This window comes from Hyla sarda, chromosome 4 (assembly GCF_029499605.1).
Source record: "Hyla sarda isolate aHylSar1 chromosome 4, aHylSar1.hap1, whole genome shotgun sequence".
NCBI classification, from domain to species: domain Eukaryota; kingdom Metazoa; phylum Chordata; class Amphibia; order Anura; family Hylidae; genus Hyla; species Hyla sarda.
The window spans coordinates 154,443,799-154,463,419 of NC_079192.1; the positions used below are offsets into that span (position 1 = coordinate 154,443,799).

Sequence of the window (19,621 nt, forward strand, 5' to 3'; positions counted from 1 at the left end):
TACCGTGATGTCATGATGTAAATTGTTTTACTGAAATCAATAGTAATATGAAGGCTAAATTCTTTGAAAATGCTAGAAAAGTGCCCAATGTACTTGAAATAATTCAATCAATACATTTTCAAAATAAAAATGCTTTGAGTGGAGAGGAACTACAGCCAAAAATAAAAATCCTAGACTAGAACTGTAAATGTGGCATAACATTATACACATCACCATAAATCTTTTATGTCTCAGTCACTACTATCTACTTACTTATCCATCCCGGGCAGCCACATAGCATGCAATTGTTATAATACACGCTGAGAGAAAAGGAAATATCTTTGTCTATTTTTTCCAAATGCTGAATGCCCGTTTGCCTCTTGAAAAGCAGTGCAAATTGTCTCTCTCCTTAACAATGGCATGAGTGATGGGGCTATGGATGAGGACTCCGGACTGTAGACTTTGACTTCAATAAACTTTTTCTGCAGTATCAAAGTCTCTTCCTCATTGTGCTCTCAAGAAGAATTTTAACTCATGAAGTTTATTTTCCAATTTGCATACATATTTTCAAGAATGAGAATACTGCTTAATGATGCACTAAAAATGTTATAGTTGCCTTTGCAATTTCATTTGACATATAAGGATTTTGTTCATACTTATGTTAATGGGGTTCACTGTAATTTCCGTGGTGGTTTGCGGTATTTTAATGGTAACAATATTCAGTGTGCTGTGCTGTTCTTGCTGTAACCCTGACAGACTCCATTAAAGTCAATAGGTTTATTACACCGTAATAGAGAATACATTTTAATACTGTTGTTTCAAACTACTTTTCTCCATAGCCTATCATAGCCTTTATAGTATTTGTCAGTAATAATAATAATAATTCATTTACCAAAAATTACTGCTTACCCCTGAAAAACAGCCCTAAAATCTTGGCCATTAGGTTTCTCCCATCTTTGCAATCTGTTCTCTTTTGCCTGTTGTCAAGGGATTTCTATCTCTAGCAACAGTTAGATAAGGAAAAAGCACAGGAAGTGGGGGCAGAGGATAGCCATGTGCTATGTGCAGGAGAGAAAAAATTCTGGGCTGAGTTCCTGCAAACTGAACCAGTCCATTTGCTGAAGATGATCCACAAAGGTAAATCAAGGTTTCTCTCTCTCACCACCCAAAAAAAGATTAGGGCAGGTTGTCACTTGTGTAAATACCAGTTCTTCCACTCATGTATGTCCACAGAGCCATAGTTCAACCCCCCCCCCTTCCCTTTAGCTTCCCAGCAGCAAATGTAGCCTCATCATTGCTGCTGCATATTGAATTTCGGCTCACATCGAACCTTACACACCTAGTGCATTAGTTACTCCTTCTCCCCTTCACATTTCATCTATAGTGCTGTACTGTGTAATCCATCTTCCAGCACAGAGTCCGTCAGTTTAGTGCACTTTCACCAGCACTGTGTCCTGGCATAGCAGTGAGGACTAAACGTTGTGAAGTGCTGTAATGGGCTAGACAACTAAAGGAAGAAGTCTATGTGTATGTATTACTGGCAAACAGCTCAGCCCTGCATCCTAAAATATATTATACATCTTGGCAAAACATTAACCTTTATAATATACTTCATAAAAATGTTATGTCCTTTTTTCAGAAATTATGGCATATACAAAAGACCACTAAGGGTCCCAATACTACCCAGAACATTTTCCTGTTAAGCTGCAGCATCATCTTTGCCCCTGCTGAAGCACAGGCATGGGCAAAGTCCAGTAAGTGAGGGCAGGACTAGAACTCCTCTGTGCTTACTCCTGTCCTATCAGACTTCTATCTGAAAACAGACAGGAGGGGGTTATAGAGCAGCCTGCAGTGAGGAAATGACCCATCACAGCAGACTCAGGGAGAAAGTGAATGCATGGTGAGTGATGGTGGGCTAAGTGCTTGCCTCAGACATCTCCCTTCCTAAACAGTGGGTGTCAGAATGAGTGAGCAGCAGTACAGAGGAATTTGTAAGCCAAATACAAAGGCTAGACACATAAAATCCATGTAAAGGATCTACATGACCTATTAAGTAACAGATAGAAGCATTATTTTGTCTGTGACATAATCGGCACGCTTTAACGTAGACAATGAAAATTAAATGTGCCTTACATAAAAGGCTGTCAGGGGCTCAATAACAGCAGTAAGAGCACTAACATCACCATGTCACTACTCTGAAGGGTTAACTTTACAAAATGCAGGTTCCTAAAAATCTTAAAACGTCCAGTGCTATTAAAGTCCACAATAAACTTGAAGTGCGAACCATTACTTCAGATTTTTATTTTTTCACATAAAGTTCAAATGGTAGCTACATGGTTACTAACCTTTTATGTTTGAACATTTGTAGGTCTTTCTCAAGCTGTTGACATAAGGCTAGCTCTTATCTTTTTGTCATACCCTGAAATACAATAAATCCTTGCTGTCATCCCATTGTGTAGAGGCAGTTGTTTACCAACACTGATTTTAAGCATTCTCCCATAAATATCTTGTAATGCCATAGTTGTTCTAAAGGCTGAAGTCCTTTTTGACATGTTACTGTAAAATGATTGACCTTTTATCTTGTTTTATCTTTTCTTCCGGTTTCTTAGACGAGAATTATTTTACTAAACTGGTGTGCATGGTTCCTCAGAATGAAAAGACCAGGTGAAGATAAGGTCAGACCTGTTTGCCAGCATAATAATAAGCAACGCCGTTGTAGCATGGCAAGTGTTGAAGTTAATACAGTAAGTGGTCAACAGTCAAGTAATGGGAACATGCTCTACATTGGCTTCCGTGGTTTAGAAGGCATCCATTGCACACCTACCACCGATTCTGGAGTAATATGTGGCAGGATGGCCTGTTCCCCAACCCATGATGACAACCTTTTGCACCACCCACGCCACACAGAAGGGGAACATGAATTAACCAAGATTTTAGAAGAGCTGCGATATATTGCCAACAGGTTCAGAGACCAAGATGAAGATGAATCTATCTGTAATGAGTGGAAATTTGCAGCGTCTGTGGTAGACCGATTGTGTCTTATGGCTTTTTCTATCTTTACCATCATTTGTACAATTGGAATTTTAATGTCTGCTCCAAATTTTGTAGAAGCAGTGTCTAAAGATTTTGCTTGACTTCAATTTCAATTTTTTTTGAGCCCTGTTGTCCACCAGATTGAACCTTTTTTATACAATCAATGCTCAAAAGGATCTCATATGCTCACATTGGGGACATGCATGACTGTGCATATGTGCCAACTGACTTTAACTTCAAACTGTATAATTTTTTATTTATTTTTATTTTTTTAATTGAATTGAATATTATTTAATTACACATACAGGGTTTGTGGCCTTGTTCCCTCTGGTCACCAGTATACATAGACAAAAAGCATAGTAAGATAAGGTTGAAAGCATATTTATAGTACAGTATATAGTATCTAATTTATATATCAGTAGAAGAGTTGTATTATCCTATTTCCCTACCACTTGAGCACAGTGTGATATATATATATATACATTTATTTACAAACCGCCATATATTGTTAAAAAGTAAAGTATAGCTAAACTGGCCAAGAATAAAGATTATGGTTTTATTTTTGTATGTAGAAAATTTATATCAAATATAGAAAGTGCTTAAAAAGGCATTTGCAAGAGGGAGGCATGTATTTTAGTGTAAAAAATAATATATTTTTTGTGTATGTATGGCACATTTTTACTCGGATGCCTACAAGAGGTGCAGTATACATGTGCAATGACATTGGGCTTGCCCTAATACACCATAACCCTTAAACTGACCATGTACTTTATATCTCCACTGAGAACAAAAGGAGGGGTATGTTAAAATCCAGCAGCCCGATCCTTCTCTCTCTTGACATCTGGCCTTGGGAAAGTTTGAACACCCCTATCTCTGTCCCAGATAGAATTTGGTAGGTTTGGCTGACATTAATTACCTTTAGAGTGACATACACAGCGTTATGTAGAAATGATGTAATTTAACCATTTAGCTAAAAATATTTGTAATGTCATTAACATGAAAGAGAAGCCCATTTAGATGCACAGTACTCATTTTCAGTTAAATAAAGGTCTACATAAAATCAGTCACATGTCAACTTACCCTGTACTATAACTGCAATGTAGATGGTAGTGTGGAACATTATATTGAACCAGTCTTCTTTACCAAACATTTTATGAATGCATATACATTGGTACATTTTAAAGGGGTGTTGCTAAAATTTTAAGTTATCCCCTATTTATGGCATAAGGGAAAACTAGGCCATTGTTGGAGGTCTGACTGTTATGATGCCAATCAGCAGAACAAATAAGAAATCACCCCAAAATGAAAGGAACAGACTGTGCATGCACAGCCAGTGCTCCATTGATTCTCTATGGAGTATTTAGAAGCCAAACATTTCTGAGTACTACTATTGCTACCCATTGACTTCAAAGGATCCACAGCAAATCTGCAATCGGAATTTCCACCACGGAAAACCTGCAGCAGATTATCTACGTACAGTGATCCCTCAACTTACAATGGCCTCAACATATAATAGTTTCAACATACAATGGTCTTTTCTGGTTGAAACCAGACTCAACATACAATGCTATGGACAGTCCAGATCTGTGAAACATGTCAATGGCTGGAAGAACTGACCAATCAGAATGGACATTCACTAGTAAAATACCTGTATTACTGAAGCGTATGCACTGACTGATGTCTGGTAGCGCCCCCTACAGTACAGGGAGGTATTACATGTTCTGTACACTTTACCTGCTCCTTTGGACACCAGGTGAGGGCGGCTCCATGTTACTTTTTTAGGACACTGTGTACTGTACAGGACCCTGAAGAAGCTCCTGTCCTCTACATAGACCAGCGTTTCCAAACCAGGGTGCCTCCAGCGGTTGCAAAAATACAACTCCCAGCATGCCCGGACAGCCTTTTGCTGTCTGGGCATGCTGGGAGTTGTAGTTTTGCAACCGCTGGAGGCTCCCTGCTTGGGAAACACTGACATTGACAGTGATTTACAGCTCCCAGCAGATCTTTCTTACTTTTATATGTAAGGACTTGCTTTATCTATATTAGTTATCTGCTTATTTTTCTTTAATCCTCACTTTTTCCTATTTTTGGATGACATTTTGGTGGCTTCAGAACCAATTACCAGGTTTCCATAGAGTTATGGTCTCAACATACAATGGTTTCAACATACAATGGTCGTCCTGGAACCAATTAATATTGTAACTTGAGGGACCACTGTATTAATGTAACCTAAATGAAAGTACTTTTTAAAAGGTTCTAAACTAAACTTTAATCTGTTTAGTCACAAAATAGAAGTCACTATGGGGGAGATTTATCAAAACCTGTCCAGAGGAAAAGTTGCCCAGTTGCCCAGTTGCCCATAGCAACCAATCAGATTGCGTCTTTAATTTTTAACAAGGCCTCTGCAAAATGAAAGAAGCGATCTGATTGGTTGCTATAAGCAACTGGGCAACTTTTCCCCTCCACAGGATTTGATAAATCTCCCCTTTTGTGTTATAAACCTCTTTTCTACTTCCAGTAATATGAAAGGGTTCAATGTTTTCATTCTAGTTGCCATGGCTATATTTAGGGACATTTACAGATCTCTTTTGTAATTGTAATTTTGCGTTTTTTTTTTTTTGCACATCAACTTAACGTCACAAATGTACACATATAGCATATTTGTATATTAAGTTATCTAGAAAAGAGGAGACAATGGCTCAGATTTATCAAACTGTGTGTGAGAAAAAATAGAGGCATTTTCCCCCCAGCAACCAATCACAGCTCAGCTAACTAGCTCTGGTAAAGTGAAAGCTGAGCTGTGATTGGCTGCTTTCTGAAAATCACTCTATTTTTCCTCTCACACAGTTTGATAAATCTGGGCCAATGTATTTATACCCCTGGATGTTGCCATGGTAAACATAATAGAAACATAGGGCATATTTATTTATTTAAAAGGAACCTGTGATACCCAAACAGGGAAAGATCTATCAATCAAGGCTGGTGAGGTGGAGGCCACTGCAGTGACTTGTGGTTCGGGCAGAATGAAAGTAATGACTGTCTCTGATAAAACTAAGTTTTGATAAATGGGATCCAATCTTTATATTACAAAGTGAATAAACAGCTTTATCTATCAAAAGTGTTAGGATTCCCTTTAAAGCATAATATGGATATATGGATTTAAGCCTTTTGCAATTCTTTTACATATCTTTCCTTGTACAATTTGGAAATTAGTAGAAGTAGTGGAATAGCAGCGGGGTCACAGTAATTGCATTCAGAACCAAGCCTGCAGTGCACTCAGAATGTTTTTAGACCATTTCACTTTTTCACATTTTGTTATGATGCGGATTTTACGTTTCCCCCATAATTCTGCACTCAATAGTCCATAGTGACACAGTGAAAAGAGAATGTTAGAAATGTATTCTAATTTATTAAAAAGGAAAAACTAAATTGCATTGAAAAAAAATATTCAGACTCTTTACTCATTACTTACCATATGTACTCGAGTATAAAACATGTAATCATCAAACACATATAAGGGCCACATTATATCCATAAAGAGTCACTTAAAGATTTAGGGTTTAGTTAAGTAACCTATGAAAAATATGCTATACAAAATTACATCACTATGGCCCAGATATGGTATTGCTATATGAGATCCCACAACACAATATACTGCCAAAGGAAATTTCGTGAAAATACAAAATAGTTTTATTGCTTACAATTAGTAAAATGCATGGAGATATTCTACAAAAGTGGGGGGAAGAAAAGATCACAAGATGGCACACTGAGCCCTGATATATATACACCTCAAAAACATACAAACATTGTAGTTAGGCAAATATACAGTGCATGTAACCATGGTACTACTTAAAGGAGAAATGCAGCGAAAAACTTCTTCCTTCCCCTGCACCTGGGCTGGAAAATCAAAAAAACAAAAAAAAAAATTTATCTCACCTTCCTACATTCCCCTTTTGTGGCGTTATCAGTGTCCCGTTCCTCCAGCGCTGCTCGGGTCCCTGTTTCTTATCCTTGAAATGTCATACTGAGGTCAGCGTATCGCCAGCCGCAGATGCTGAGGCGGGACATCTCTGCAACCGGCGATACGCTGACCGCAGTGGGACGTTTCGAGCCTAAAAAGTAAGGACCCGAGCAGCACCGGAGGAACGGGAAGCCGATACGGCACAACGGAGGAACATAGGAAGGTGAGCTAAAGTTTTTTTTATTGTTTATTGTACCAATACATACTTCAAATGCAATGAACAATGGGTTCCAGGGCACACTCTGTACCCTGGAACCCATTGTTCATTGCAATTGAAATATGTATTGCTACAGCTTCCTTTCTGTACCTGGGTTAAGGGGGCATTCTGGGAAAAAAAATATTATCCCCTAGGGGACGGCCCCTCCCATAGACATAAATAGTGAGGGTGTGGCGTGACATCACATTCCCAGTCCCGGAGACCTGGAGGTTTCCGAAACTGGAGAAACAGGCGCTGCAGGGAGATCGCGGGGGGCCTGCTGCTTTGAATAGGGAATAAGATGTTTTTGCCTGGAATACCCCTTTAAGTAGTAGCACTGTATATTTTGCACTGTCTATTTGCATAAATACAATGTTTGTACGTTTTTGAGGCATATATATAAGGGCTCAGTGTGCCACCTCTTGGTCTTTTCTTCACCCCCCCCCCCCCCACACTTTTGTAGAAGATCTCTTTTCATGAAATGACTCCAATTTTTCTTTGGTAGTATACTCGAGAATAAGAAGAGTTTTTGATTGAGTTTAAAAGTTAAAGATTTGTCTGGGCAACACAAGGACATTCAAAGAGTTGCCTATAAACCACTTGTTACGCCGAGCGCTCCGGGTCCCTGCTCCTCCCCGGAGCGCTCACGGCGTCTCTCTCCCTGCAGCGCCCCGGTCAGCCCCGCTGACCGGGAGCGCTGCACTGACATGGCCGTCGGGGATGCGATTCGCACAGCGGGACGCGCCCGCTCGCGAATCGCATCCCAACTCACTTACCCGTCCCGGTCCCCTGCTGTCATGTGCTGGCGCGCGCGGCTCCGCTCTCTAGGGCGCGGGCGCGCCAGCTCTCTGAGACTTAAAGGGCCAGTGCACCAATGATTGGTGCCTGGCCCAATTAGCTTAATTGGTTTCCACCTGCTCCCTGGCTATATCACATCACTTCCCCTGCACTCCCTTGCAAGATCTTGTTGCCATTGTGCCAGTGAAAGCGTTCCCTTATGTGTTCCTAGCCTGTGTTCCAGACCTCCTGCCGTTGCCCCTGACTACGATCCTTGCTGCCTGCCCTGAACTTCTGCTACATCCGACCTTGCTCTTGTCTACTCCCTTGTGCCGCGCCTATCTTAAGCAGTCAGAGAGGTTGAGCCGTTGCTGGTGGATACGACCTGGTTGCTACCGCCGCTGCAAGACCATCCCGCTTTGCGGCGGGCTCTGGTGAATACCAGTAGCAACTTAGAACCGGTCCACCAACACGGTCCACGCCAATCCCTCTCTGGCACAGAGGATCCACCTCTAGCCAGCCGAATCGTGACACCACTCCTTACTTGTCTCGGCATTGTCTTGTTCGAGAATCAATGGTTAAGATTAGATTTTAATTTAAATATATTTGTGTTTTTCTCCATTCAGCTATCCCTCAATGCTGACCCATCTCCCTGTCCCAGGTACGGAAAAAAACAGCATGATGGTGTCAACAACCATGTTTCACTGTAGGGATGGTATTGGGCAGATGATGAGTGGTGTCTGGTTTCCTCTATTTTGTTTTGCAAACTCCAGATGAGCTTTCATGTTCTCAACAACGAGAGGCTTCTTTCTAGCAACTGTGCCATATAGCTCAGATGGTGGAGTGCTGCAGTGATGGTTGAACTTTCGGGATTTTTGGAGTTCAGCCAGAATAGCCATTAGATTGTTGGTTATTTCTTTTACCAAGGCCCCTCTCCCACAATTACTTAGTTTGGTGGAGTGGCCATTTTAGAATTATGGAGGACACAGCCTCCACACAATCCTGTCTCTGATCACTACGGGCAGTTCTTTCCCCCTCATGGCTTGTTTTTATTCGCTGCTATACATTGTCAGACAAAGCTGTGACTTTTCAAATCCTGTCAAATCACCTGAATTTACCACAGGTAACTGCAATCAAGGTGTAGAAACATCTCAGAGATGATCAAGAGAAATACAAGAAACACAATTTGAAAGCAATTCTAAAATGATACTGTCTAATTCAAATTATGGGTTATTATGTGCAGAATAAGAGGGAAATATACTTTTTCTTGAACTTTTTTCATCTGCAACATAAAAAAATGCAAAAAAGTGGTTATTTACTAAGCAATATGTACCAGAATTCTGCTTCAAATAAAACTGGCATACTTACTGTGCTTTTGTGTTTTAGACATTTCGAACACCATACTAGGCATAAGTATATAAATAGGGTATGTGGCATAAATGGGCTAACTTTATTTTTGCGAAAAAAAATATTAGTATCAGGTAAGTCAGCCAAAACAAGATGGCTTAAGAAAAAAATAACTAGTATATCAAGCAAACTTTATCACACAACCCATGCCACGCTAATACATTTAGTACATTTTCTACCTGTATGGTCTAATCATATGCTGGCCAAATTAATGAAAGTTATCATAAATCTCAATTGTATTTATTGTATACTAGATAGGAATATAGCCTATACAAATAAAATATTCAGCATAGATTGTTCACAGGTTCTTTATGGCATGACAGCATCCGATATGGCAAAAAGCAGTTGGCAGTAAGGTGGTGATGGAAATATAGGGAAATGTATTTGTTGGGATTTTTCATAAGTGGAATAGCAAAAAAAATGCTATATTCGGTTTCAGAATATTTTAGATAAATGATAAGTGACCTTCTATATAGTAATAAACTGTAGTGCCAAAAATCACTTAAAGGGGTACTCCACTGCCCCAGCATTCGGAACTTTTTGTTCTGAATGCTGGGTGCTGGCTACGGGGGGTCGTGATGTCACGCCCCCACCCATAGACTTGCATTGGGGGGGCATGGTGTGACGTCACGACACCCGCAGCCTGAACCCAGAGTTCGGAACAAATTGTTCTGAATGCTGAGGCAGTGGAGTACTCCTTTAAGCAATGATTTTGAAAAAAAAAAAAGACAAAGAAATGCTTTATTTTTTAAGATTTTCAAAAAAAGAGGCAGAAATCCCTGAAATGTTTAACATTTGTCAGGTGTACAATGTGACAAATGTTTCCAACACGATTGTTTAAAAAAACAAACAAACAAAAAAGAACAGTTTTTTCCTGCAGAATTTTGCAGACACAAAACTTGTTATATATTGTAAATGTACACATTGCACATCTGTTATTTTATGTCATTTTTGTTATTTGCATATGTATCCTTCAATGTAAATAAAATGACACAAATATCTATACATAAGACATATATAGTATTGTAACCTCTCAAAACTGTCATTGTTTGTATGTCCTATCTTTAAAAGTTGCATTTGACCTTACTCCCGGCAAACAGAATTATTTATGATGGTGAAGATGTAGCACACAACCCTACGATTGAACCCGAGGGGATCACCTAAAGACCTTTCTGCCATAAGAGAATTGAAGACACTAGTATTATAAATGGAACATTTTAGGTGGAGAGGTCCTGCTACAGATTTTGGATTGTAGACCAAAAGCTTCAAGCTATGCTTATGTATCTGTATGTTAATGTACCATGACAGACCTATCTGTTTTTTGCCTTCTTATGGTTTATATGATGATGTTTATGCGACATTATGGTGAAGGATAAACAATTTTTTTCATCTTTTCTCAAATAAAAGAAAGTGTATTCTCAATAGGTGATTTATATCAGAGATACAGAGTAAATGAGGTAATTAGGTATTTTTCCCATCACATCTGGTTCTTTTGGTATTGCATCTGGTGACATTTAAAGCAGCAATGTAATTGGGTAAATGAGCTTTTAATATTGCTTCATATAGTATGTTCTGTCTCACTTGGCATATGTTACAGATGTACTGCAAGATTACAGTATGCTACATTAGTACAGACACCAGTGTACATTTATGGACTTGAATTTCTGTAATCTCTTGCACTTATCCTGAAATTCCACAAAGCCATCAACTTCTGTTCTGCAGCTTTCTATTGGAACATTGCACATGCTGCTTACATTTAGATGTTGACCTGAAATAAAAAGCAACAGGAAGGGAGAACAGTAGCATAATTTTTTTGCTAGTGACTTTATATCTTAACACCTTAAAGACTAAGGCTGTAGGGGTAAGCCCTCGGTCTTTGGTACCTGTACAACCTCGGCATTTCTGATCAAATCATTCCGCAAGCATCCCCGAACAATGCCTAGGGGGGGAACTGAAATGGTGATTGCTGCAATTCAGGGTCATTCGGGTCCTGAATTCGGGACCTGATGACCCAGAAGAGGAGGGTGATGGGTGGTGTAAGACACACCACCCACCACCCTTCATATGTAGGTGGCAATGATGCTACCCGCCAGGACCGCTTTGATTGGTTGGTCAGAACGAACTACCAATCACCGGCAATGGTGGGAGGGGTAACCTCCCGCTAACCCACTCTGCCCACCCACACTGCCAATCCATGCCCTTCTAGGTAACATTTGTGCCATCCGACACTGGATTAGCTGATGGTCAGATTAAGTGCAGGCAGGGATAGTGTAGGTGTGTAAAAAACGAAAAATAAAGATTAAAAAAGATCAAATTTTTATTTTGCTGTAGCGCCCCCAAAGTCAGTGTCTGAGGGTCTGCAGCACCTTTAGCTGTGTGACCCAGGCCCTTCTTTAGGGTGCCGTGGTCTGCTCCAACCTTTTTTTTAGGCGCAGACCTTTTTTTTCACTAACATTGGCCGGACCCTCTTCGCTATGGAAGAGCAGCCAGCAACTGTTAGCGAATTTCCCACCCCAATGCTGATCAGTGCAGTTCTTAATCAGGTTTTTTTTGGGTGTAGACGTTTTTTCGGGGATTAATGCCCCCCCCCCCCCCCCTTAGAAGTTGATAAAATAACCTGCAGGGTATTTTCAGTGGATGAGGCATATATCGAAAGTGCCAGTGAGGGTGAGGAAGACCCCACCTTTCTGTTGTCTACCTCGTCCTCCTGATCATTTGGTGATGATGAGCCCCCTAGAAGGTGGCGGAGACACCACCAACCCCCCCATACAAGTATACCAGTGCACCACAGTAGCACGAGCGACCCTGGCGCCCGTACTAGTTTTCCAATCCTCAGGGAAGTTTACCTTTGCCCTTTACTGGTGAACTTGTCTGGACTGCCCCAGAGGATTATCAACCCGTGAATCCTGGATTTGTTGGCTACCCAGAAATCCAGATTGACATTGTCGTATGAACTCAATTGGACTTTCAGTTATTTTTTCAGTGACGACTTTGTCAATCTAATGGTGGAGCTGCCAAACCTGTACGCCCAACAGTTTGTTGCCCACCACTCAGATTTACTTTTGGCTAGGCTAAATGGATGGACCCCTGTCAGTGCTGCCGATATGAGGACATATTGGGGCCTCGTGCTACACATGGGCCTAGTCAAAAAGCCTAGTGTCAGGCAATACTGGAGTGGGGCTGTCCGAACCAGACCCCAATCTACACTATGGCCATGACACGGGGATGTTTTGAGGCCATACGGAAATGCTTGCATTACTCTGATAATGCAGCATGTCCCCCTCAAAGTGATTCTGCGTGTGACCACCTGTACAAACTCAGACCTGTTATCGATCACTTTGGGGCCAAATTTATGGAGCCCTATGTACCCCAAAGGGAGGTTTCTATTGATGAGTATCTCATTAGCTTTAAAGGGAGACTCATCTTCCGCCAATACATTCCCACTAAGCGGGCGAGGTATGGCGTGAAACTCTATAAGCTCTGTGAGAGTACCTCAGGGTACACTCAAAAGTTTAGAGTGAGACAAGATTCCCATCTTGAACCTCCAGAATGTCCCCCCCCACTCTGGGAGTTAGCAGAAAACTTGAGTGGGGACTTTTGCACCCATTGCTGGATAAGGGTTACCAGTTACCACCTTTATGTGGATAACTTTTATACCAGCATTCATCTTTTCAAATCCCTCGCCGCCAGATCCATGGTTGCTTGTGGGATAGTGCAGAAGAATGAAAGAGACCTCCCTATCTATCCCCTCCAGACATCTATGCCCAGGGTTGAGACAAGGGCCCTTACTTATTTGCAGCAAATCTCTATTAACAGCTATTTCTGGCCTACAGAGAGCCTCAATAGGGGTGTGAAACACTTTGCCTTAATGTAACAAGCATAGGGTGTGTGCTGGGTTAGTGAAATAATACTATTATTCAGTATGACATGCAGATTAGAGGCGTCGCTATTAGAATCACTGTCGCAGAGTGGCACAATGACAGATCCTGGAGGTGGCATCAGCATGAGGAGACCATATAGTGGCTTAATGACACAACCTGAAATTGGCAGTAGCAAGAGGACACCATATAGTGGCTGAATGGCACAGCCTGGAGGTGGCATAAGCATGAGGAGAACATATGGTGGCTGAATGAGAAAGCCTGGAGCTGGCAGCATCATGAGGAGAACATATGTTGGCAGTATCAGACAGCTTAGAGCTGGCATCAGCATGAGTAGAACATATAATGGAAGTATGGGACAGCCTGGAGCTGGCAGCAGCATGAGGAGAACATATGGTGGCAGAATAAGACAGCCTGGAGCTGGCAGCATCATGAGGAGAACATTTGGTGGCAGTATGAGACAGCCTGAAGCTGGCATCAGCATGAGAACATATAGCGGTAGAATGAGACAGCCTGGAGGTGGCATCAGCATGAGGAGAACATATGGTGGCAGAATGAGAAAGCCTGGAGGTGGCATCAGCATGAAGAGAACATATGGTGGCAGAATGAGACAGCCTGGAGGTTTCATCAACAGCATCAGGAGTCCTGAAAGTGACCCTGTGACAAAGTAGGGTGGTGGGTGGCAATACCAGTACCCAGTGATGAAGGCGGGACTAAATAGTGGCTGAATGACACAGCCTGGAGGTGGTGGAAGCATGAGGAGACCATATAGTGGCAGAATGAGACAGCCTGCAGGTGGCAACAGCATGAGGAGAACATACCAGTACCCGGTGATGAAGGTGGGACCATATAGTGGCTGAATGACACAGCCTGGAGTTGGTGGCAGCATGAGGAGACCATATAGTGGCTGAGGTATGGCGTGAAACTCTATAACCTCTGTGAGAGTACCTCAGGGTACACTCAAAAGTTTAGAGTAAGACAAGATTCCCATCTTGAACCTCCAGAATGTCCCCCCCACTCTAGGAGTTAGCAGGAAACTTGAGTGGGGACTTTTGCACCCATTGCTGGATAAGGGTTACCAGTTACCACCTTTATGTGGAAAACTTTTATACCAGCATTCATCTTTTCAAATCCCTCGCCGCCAGATCCTTGGTTGCTTGTGAGATAGTGCAGAAGAATGAAAGAGGCCTCCCTACCTATCCCCTCCAGACATCTATGCCCAGGGTTGAGAAAAGGGCCCTTACTTATTTGCAGCAAAGCTCTATTAACAGCTATTTCTGGCCTACAGAGAGCCTCAATAGGGGGTGTGAAACACTTTGCCTTAATGTAACAAGCATAGGATGTGTGCTGGGTTAGTGAAATAATACTATTATTCAGTATGACATGCAGATTAGAGGCGCCGCTATTAGAATCACTGTCGCAGAGTGGCACAATGACAGATCCTGGAGGTGGCATCAGCATGAGGAGACCATATAGTGGCTTAATGACACAACCTGAAATTGGCAGTAGCAAGAGGACACCATATAGTGGCTGAATGGCACAGCCTGGAGGTGGCATAAGCATGAGGAGAACATATGGTGGCAGAATGAGAAAGCCTGGAGCAGGCAGCATCATGAGGAGAACATATGTTGGCAGTATCAGACAGCTTAGAGCTGGCATCAGCATGAGTAGAACATATAATGGAAGTATGGGACAGCCTGGAGCTGGCAGCAGCATGAGGAGAACATATGGTGGCAGAATAAGACAGCCTGGAACTGGCAGCATCATGAGGAGAACATATGGTGGCAGTATGAGACAGCCTGGAGCTGGCATCAGCATGAGAACATATGGTGGTAGAATGAGACAGCCTGGAGGTGGCATCAGCATGAGGAGAACATATGGTGGCAGAATGAGAAAGCCTGGAGGTGGCATCAGCATGAAGAGAACATATGGTGGCAAAATGAGACAGCCTGGAGGTGGCATCAACAGCATCAGGAGTCCTGAAAGTGACCCTGTGACAAAGTAGGGTGGTGGGTGGCAATACCAGTACCCAGTGATGAAGGTGGGATTAAATAGTGGCTGAATGACACAGCCTGTAGGTGGTGGAAGCATGAGGAGACCATATAGTGGCAGAATGAGACAGCCTGCAGGTGGCAACAGCATGAGGAGAACATACCAGTACCCAGTGATGAAGGTGGGACCATATAGTGGCTGAATGACACAGCCTGGAGTTGGTGGCAGCATGAGGAGACCATATAGTGGCTGAATGACACAGCCTGGAGGTGGCGGAAGCATGAGGAGACCATATGGTGGCTGAATGACAAAGCATGGAGTTGGCGGCAGCATGAGGAGACCATATAGTGGCAGAATGAGACAGCCTGTAAGTGACAGCAGCATGAGAAGAACATATGGTGGCAGTATGAGACAGCCTGGCGCTGGCATCACAGTGAGGAGAACATATGGTGGCAGAATGAGACAGCCTGGAGCTGGAATCAGCATGAGGAGAACATATAGTGGAAGTATGAGACAGCCCGGAGCTGGTAGCAGCATGAGGAGAACATATGGTGGCAGAATGAGACAGCCTGGAGCTGGCAGCAGCATGAGGAGAACATATGGTGGCAGAATGATACCGCCTGGAGCTGGCAGCATGAGGAGAACATATGGTGGCAGTATGAGACAGCCTGGAGCTGGCATCAGCATGATAACCTATGGTGGCAGAATGAGACAGCCTGGAGCTGGCAGCAGCATGAGAACATATGGTGGCAGAATGAGACAGCCTGGAGCTGGCAGCATCATGAGGAGAACATATGGTGGCAGTATCAGACAGCTTAGAGCTGGCATCAGCATGAGTAGAACATATAATGGAAGTATGGGACAGTCTGGAGCTGGCAGCAGCATGAGGAGAACATATGGTCGCAGAATAAGACAGCCTGGAGCTGGCAGCATCACGAGGAGAACATATGGTGGCAGTATGAGACAGCCTGGAGCTGGCATCAGCATGAGAACATATGGTGGTAGAATGAGACAGCCTGGAGGTGGCATCAGCATGAGGAGAACATATGGTGGCAGAATGAGAAAGCCTGGAGGTGGCATCAGCATGAAGAGAACATATGGTGGCAGAATGAGACAGCCTGGAGGTGGCATCAACAGCATCAGGGGTCCTGAAAGTGACCCTGTGACAAAGTAGGGTGGTGGGTGGCAATAACAGTACCCAGTGATAAAGGTGGGACTAAATAGTGGCTGAATGACACAGCCTGGAGGTGGTGGAAGCATGAGGAGACCATATAGTGGCAGAATGAGACAGCCTGCAGGTGGCAACAGCATGAGGAGAACATACCAGTACCCGGTGATGAAGGTGGGACCATATAGTGGCTGAATGACACAGCCTGGAGTTGGTGGCAGCATGAGGAGACCATATAGTGGCTGAATGACACAGCCTGGAGGTGGCGGAAGCATGAGGAGACCATATAGTGGCTGAATGACAAAGCATGGAGTTGGCGGCAGCATGAGGAGACCATATAGTGGCAGAATGAGACAGCCTGTAAGTGACAGCAGCATGAGAAGAACATATGGTGGCAGTATGAGACAGCCTGGCGCTGGCATCACAGTGAGGAGAACATATGGTGGCAGAATGAGACAGCCTGGAGCTGGAATCAGCATGAGGAGAACATATAGTGGAAGTATGAGACAGCCCGGAGCTGGTAGCAGCATGAGGAGAACATATGGTGGCAGAATGAGACAGCCTGGAGCTGGCAGCAGCATGAGGAGAACATATGGTGGCAGAATGATACAGCCTGGAGCTGGCAGCAGCATGAGGAGAACATATGGTGGCAGTATGAGACAGCCTGGAGCTGGCATCAGCATGATAACCTATGGTGGCAGAATGAGACAGCCTGGAGCTGGCAGCAGCATGAGAACATATGGTGGCAGAATGAGACAGCCTGGAGCTGGCATGAGCATGAGGAGAACATATGGTGGCAAAATTAAATAGCCTGGAGGTGGCATCAGCAGCATCAAGAGTCCTGAAAGTGACCTGGTGACATAGTGGGGCAGTGGGTGGCAATTTAAGTACCTGGTTACAAAGGTGGCTGAAAAAGGAGAACTTGGCATCAGATGTGTGGCTTCAAGCGGGAGGCAGGATCAGAATAGTAACTGAGGCAGGTAGGCAGAAGAAAACGTCTCTTTTGTAAAAGTGTTAGTGTGCACACATAAGTATTAAGGATATGCATTACGTAAAACTTAACTTTTAATAATATACTTAGAATAAGAAAACAAAAGGAAAGGTGTGCAAAAAACACCATGGGCCACCTACACCACCGAGTATTGATGCAAAGCGAACGAGGAAGGGAACAACGTATGGTTAATTGTAACAGGTTGGGGTAAAAACTTCCAATGTAAGGCCCTACTCTCTCATTATTAATTCCCTTCTTGGCCAGTGTTACTCACCCTAAAAAGGCCAGCTCCACACAGGAACCTCCTCTTAGCAGCACGTTAAATATGTTTTGCACTATCCATATTTGTGAAGTGTCGGTGTGGCACCGTGGTCAATCTACTCTGATGCATTGGTGGGTGGAAATCCTGGCTGATCCATGCCTGATTCATCTTCACAAAGGTCTGTCTCTCCACATTTTTTGTGGACAGACGAGACTATGGCCCCCAGCCGCACTAAACACCCAGTCTGATAGCACGTTACTGGCCAGTAGTGATGAGCGGCATTGGCCATATTCGAATTTGCGATATTTCGTGAATATATATACGAATATTCGTCCTATATTCGCGAATTTCGCATATTCTTTATATTCACATATGTGCATATTCGTGTATTCGAGGAAAAAAACAGTTAGGGGGAGGGCAACTTTACTATTGGTTGCTAGGGATATTGTTGATACCCTCTGACAAGTGTATTTGCATCATTCTAATTGGCCCACAAGTGAAAAGAAGGAATATGCGAATATTCACATATGCGAATATGTGCATATTCGAATATGCGCATACGTGAATATGCCCATATGGGTAAAAAAGTGAACATTCCTAATTTTGAATATATAGCTAATATATTCTCAATATTCGCAAATTTACGAATTTGCGATATTCGCGATAAAAATTTGAAATGCAAATATTCGCGCGGAACACTACTGGCCAGGCAGGACAGCTTTTCCAGAGCAAACTCTGCTAGTTGTGGCCACAAATTAAGTTTGGCTGCACAGAAGTCCAGCGGATCTTCAAGGTGGTTTGGCATGGGCATGTCAAGGTATGCCACCACCTGCTGGTTCAGGTCCTGCTCCAGGTCTACCTGCTGCTGATGAGTTGCTTCACTATGCAGGTGAAGAAAGGTACTCATCAGCGACTGTAGACTCAGGCTGCTGTTGATGGAGCTGGTACTGCTCCTACCACCCCACCCCTCCCCTCCCCAGCAGCAATGCCAGTGGAAGGTGAGCGCAGAGGACTCCCCGAGTAAGACCTGCGAGAGTATGGACGATGGCGCCAATAGGCATCGGCCAACTGACTATGCAGGATACTTCTAGGCAAGAGAAAAGATGGGGTGTCACCACTGCTGAGCATACCATAGATGTGAAAATGCCATGTAGAAAACAATGGTAATCAGGGTGGAGGCTATGTTGTGCATTAAACCAGAATGAACAATGTCCAAAGTATACAAACAGTAGAAAAAAGGGTTTATGCACTCACCATAGAAATGACCATTCTTCTTAAATTTCACCGGCTACTGGCATGGAAAGGAGGATGAAGCGCACTGGCTTGTTGCCGTCACTCCGCTCAGCTTCGGTTGTGTGGTTCATCCTCCTTTCCATGCCAATAGCTGATGAAATGTAATACGAAAGGTAATTTCTATGGTGAGGTGAGTGCATAAACCATTTTTTATACTGTTTGACTATGTAGGATGTCTCTGAAGTAGGTCAGTTTTTCCTCCCTCTCAGTGGGTGTAAAAAAGGCTCACATTTTGCAGTAGAAGTTCCAATAAGGTGGAGAGCCAAAAGTCATCCCGCTGCCGAATGGTGACAATTCGGCGGTCACTACGCAAGCAACTGAACATGCATTGTGCTGTTTGTGCAAGTGACTCGGAGGGACTCCCTGCCTCCATCTCCACTGCATACTGCCACGGTGTGTCTGGGTCATCTGTCTTGCCTTCCTCATAACCCTCTAGCTCCTCTGGCTGCTTCTGCTCCTTCTCTCCTGTCAGATGACTAGAAAAACCGCCCATTTCATGAATCCTAAACTGTCTTCCACTGTGCCCCTCCCTCCTCCTCATCCAGTTCAGCCCCCACAGGGCTCATGTAGCCATGAGATGTAGGCGCCAGGTCTTCAGTGCCCTGACCAGCCATCAATTCCAGG

General features: G+C 43.2%; 1 protein-coding gene across 4 annotated transcripts in view; it reads left to right on the forward strand.

Moving 5' to 3' along the window:
• Positions 1 to 6,788, forward strand: part of CHRNA7 (cholinergic receptor nicotinic alpha 7 subunit) — a 247,095-nt gene extending 240,307 nt beyond the window's left edge. For all 4 annotated transcript variants that reach the window (XM_056572456.1, XM_056572459.1, XM_056572458.1 and 1 more), the window contains one exon: positions 2,589 to 6,788. In XM_056572456.1, coding sequence (XP_056428431.1) covers positions 2,589 to 3,113 — 525 coding nt within the window. In that variant the 3' untranslated portion in view covers positions 3,114 to 6,788. The remainder of the gene's footprint in view (positions 1 to 2,588) is intronic.
• The last annotated feature ends 12,833 nt before the right edge of the window (positions 6,789 to 19,621 follow it).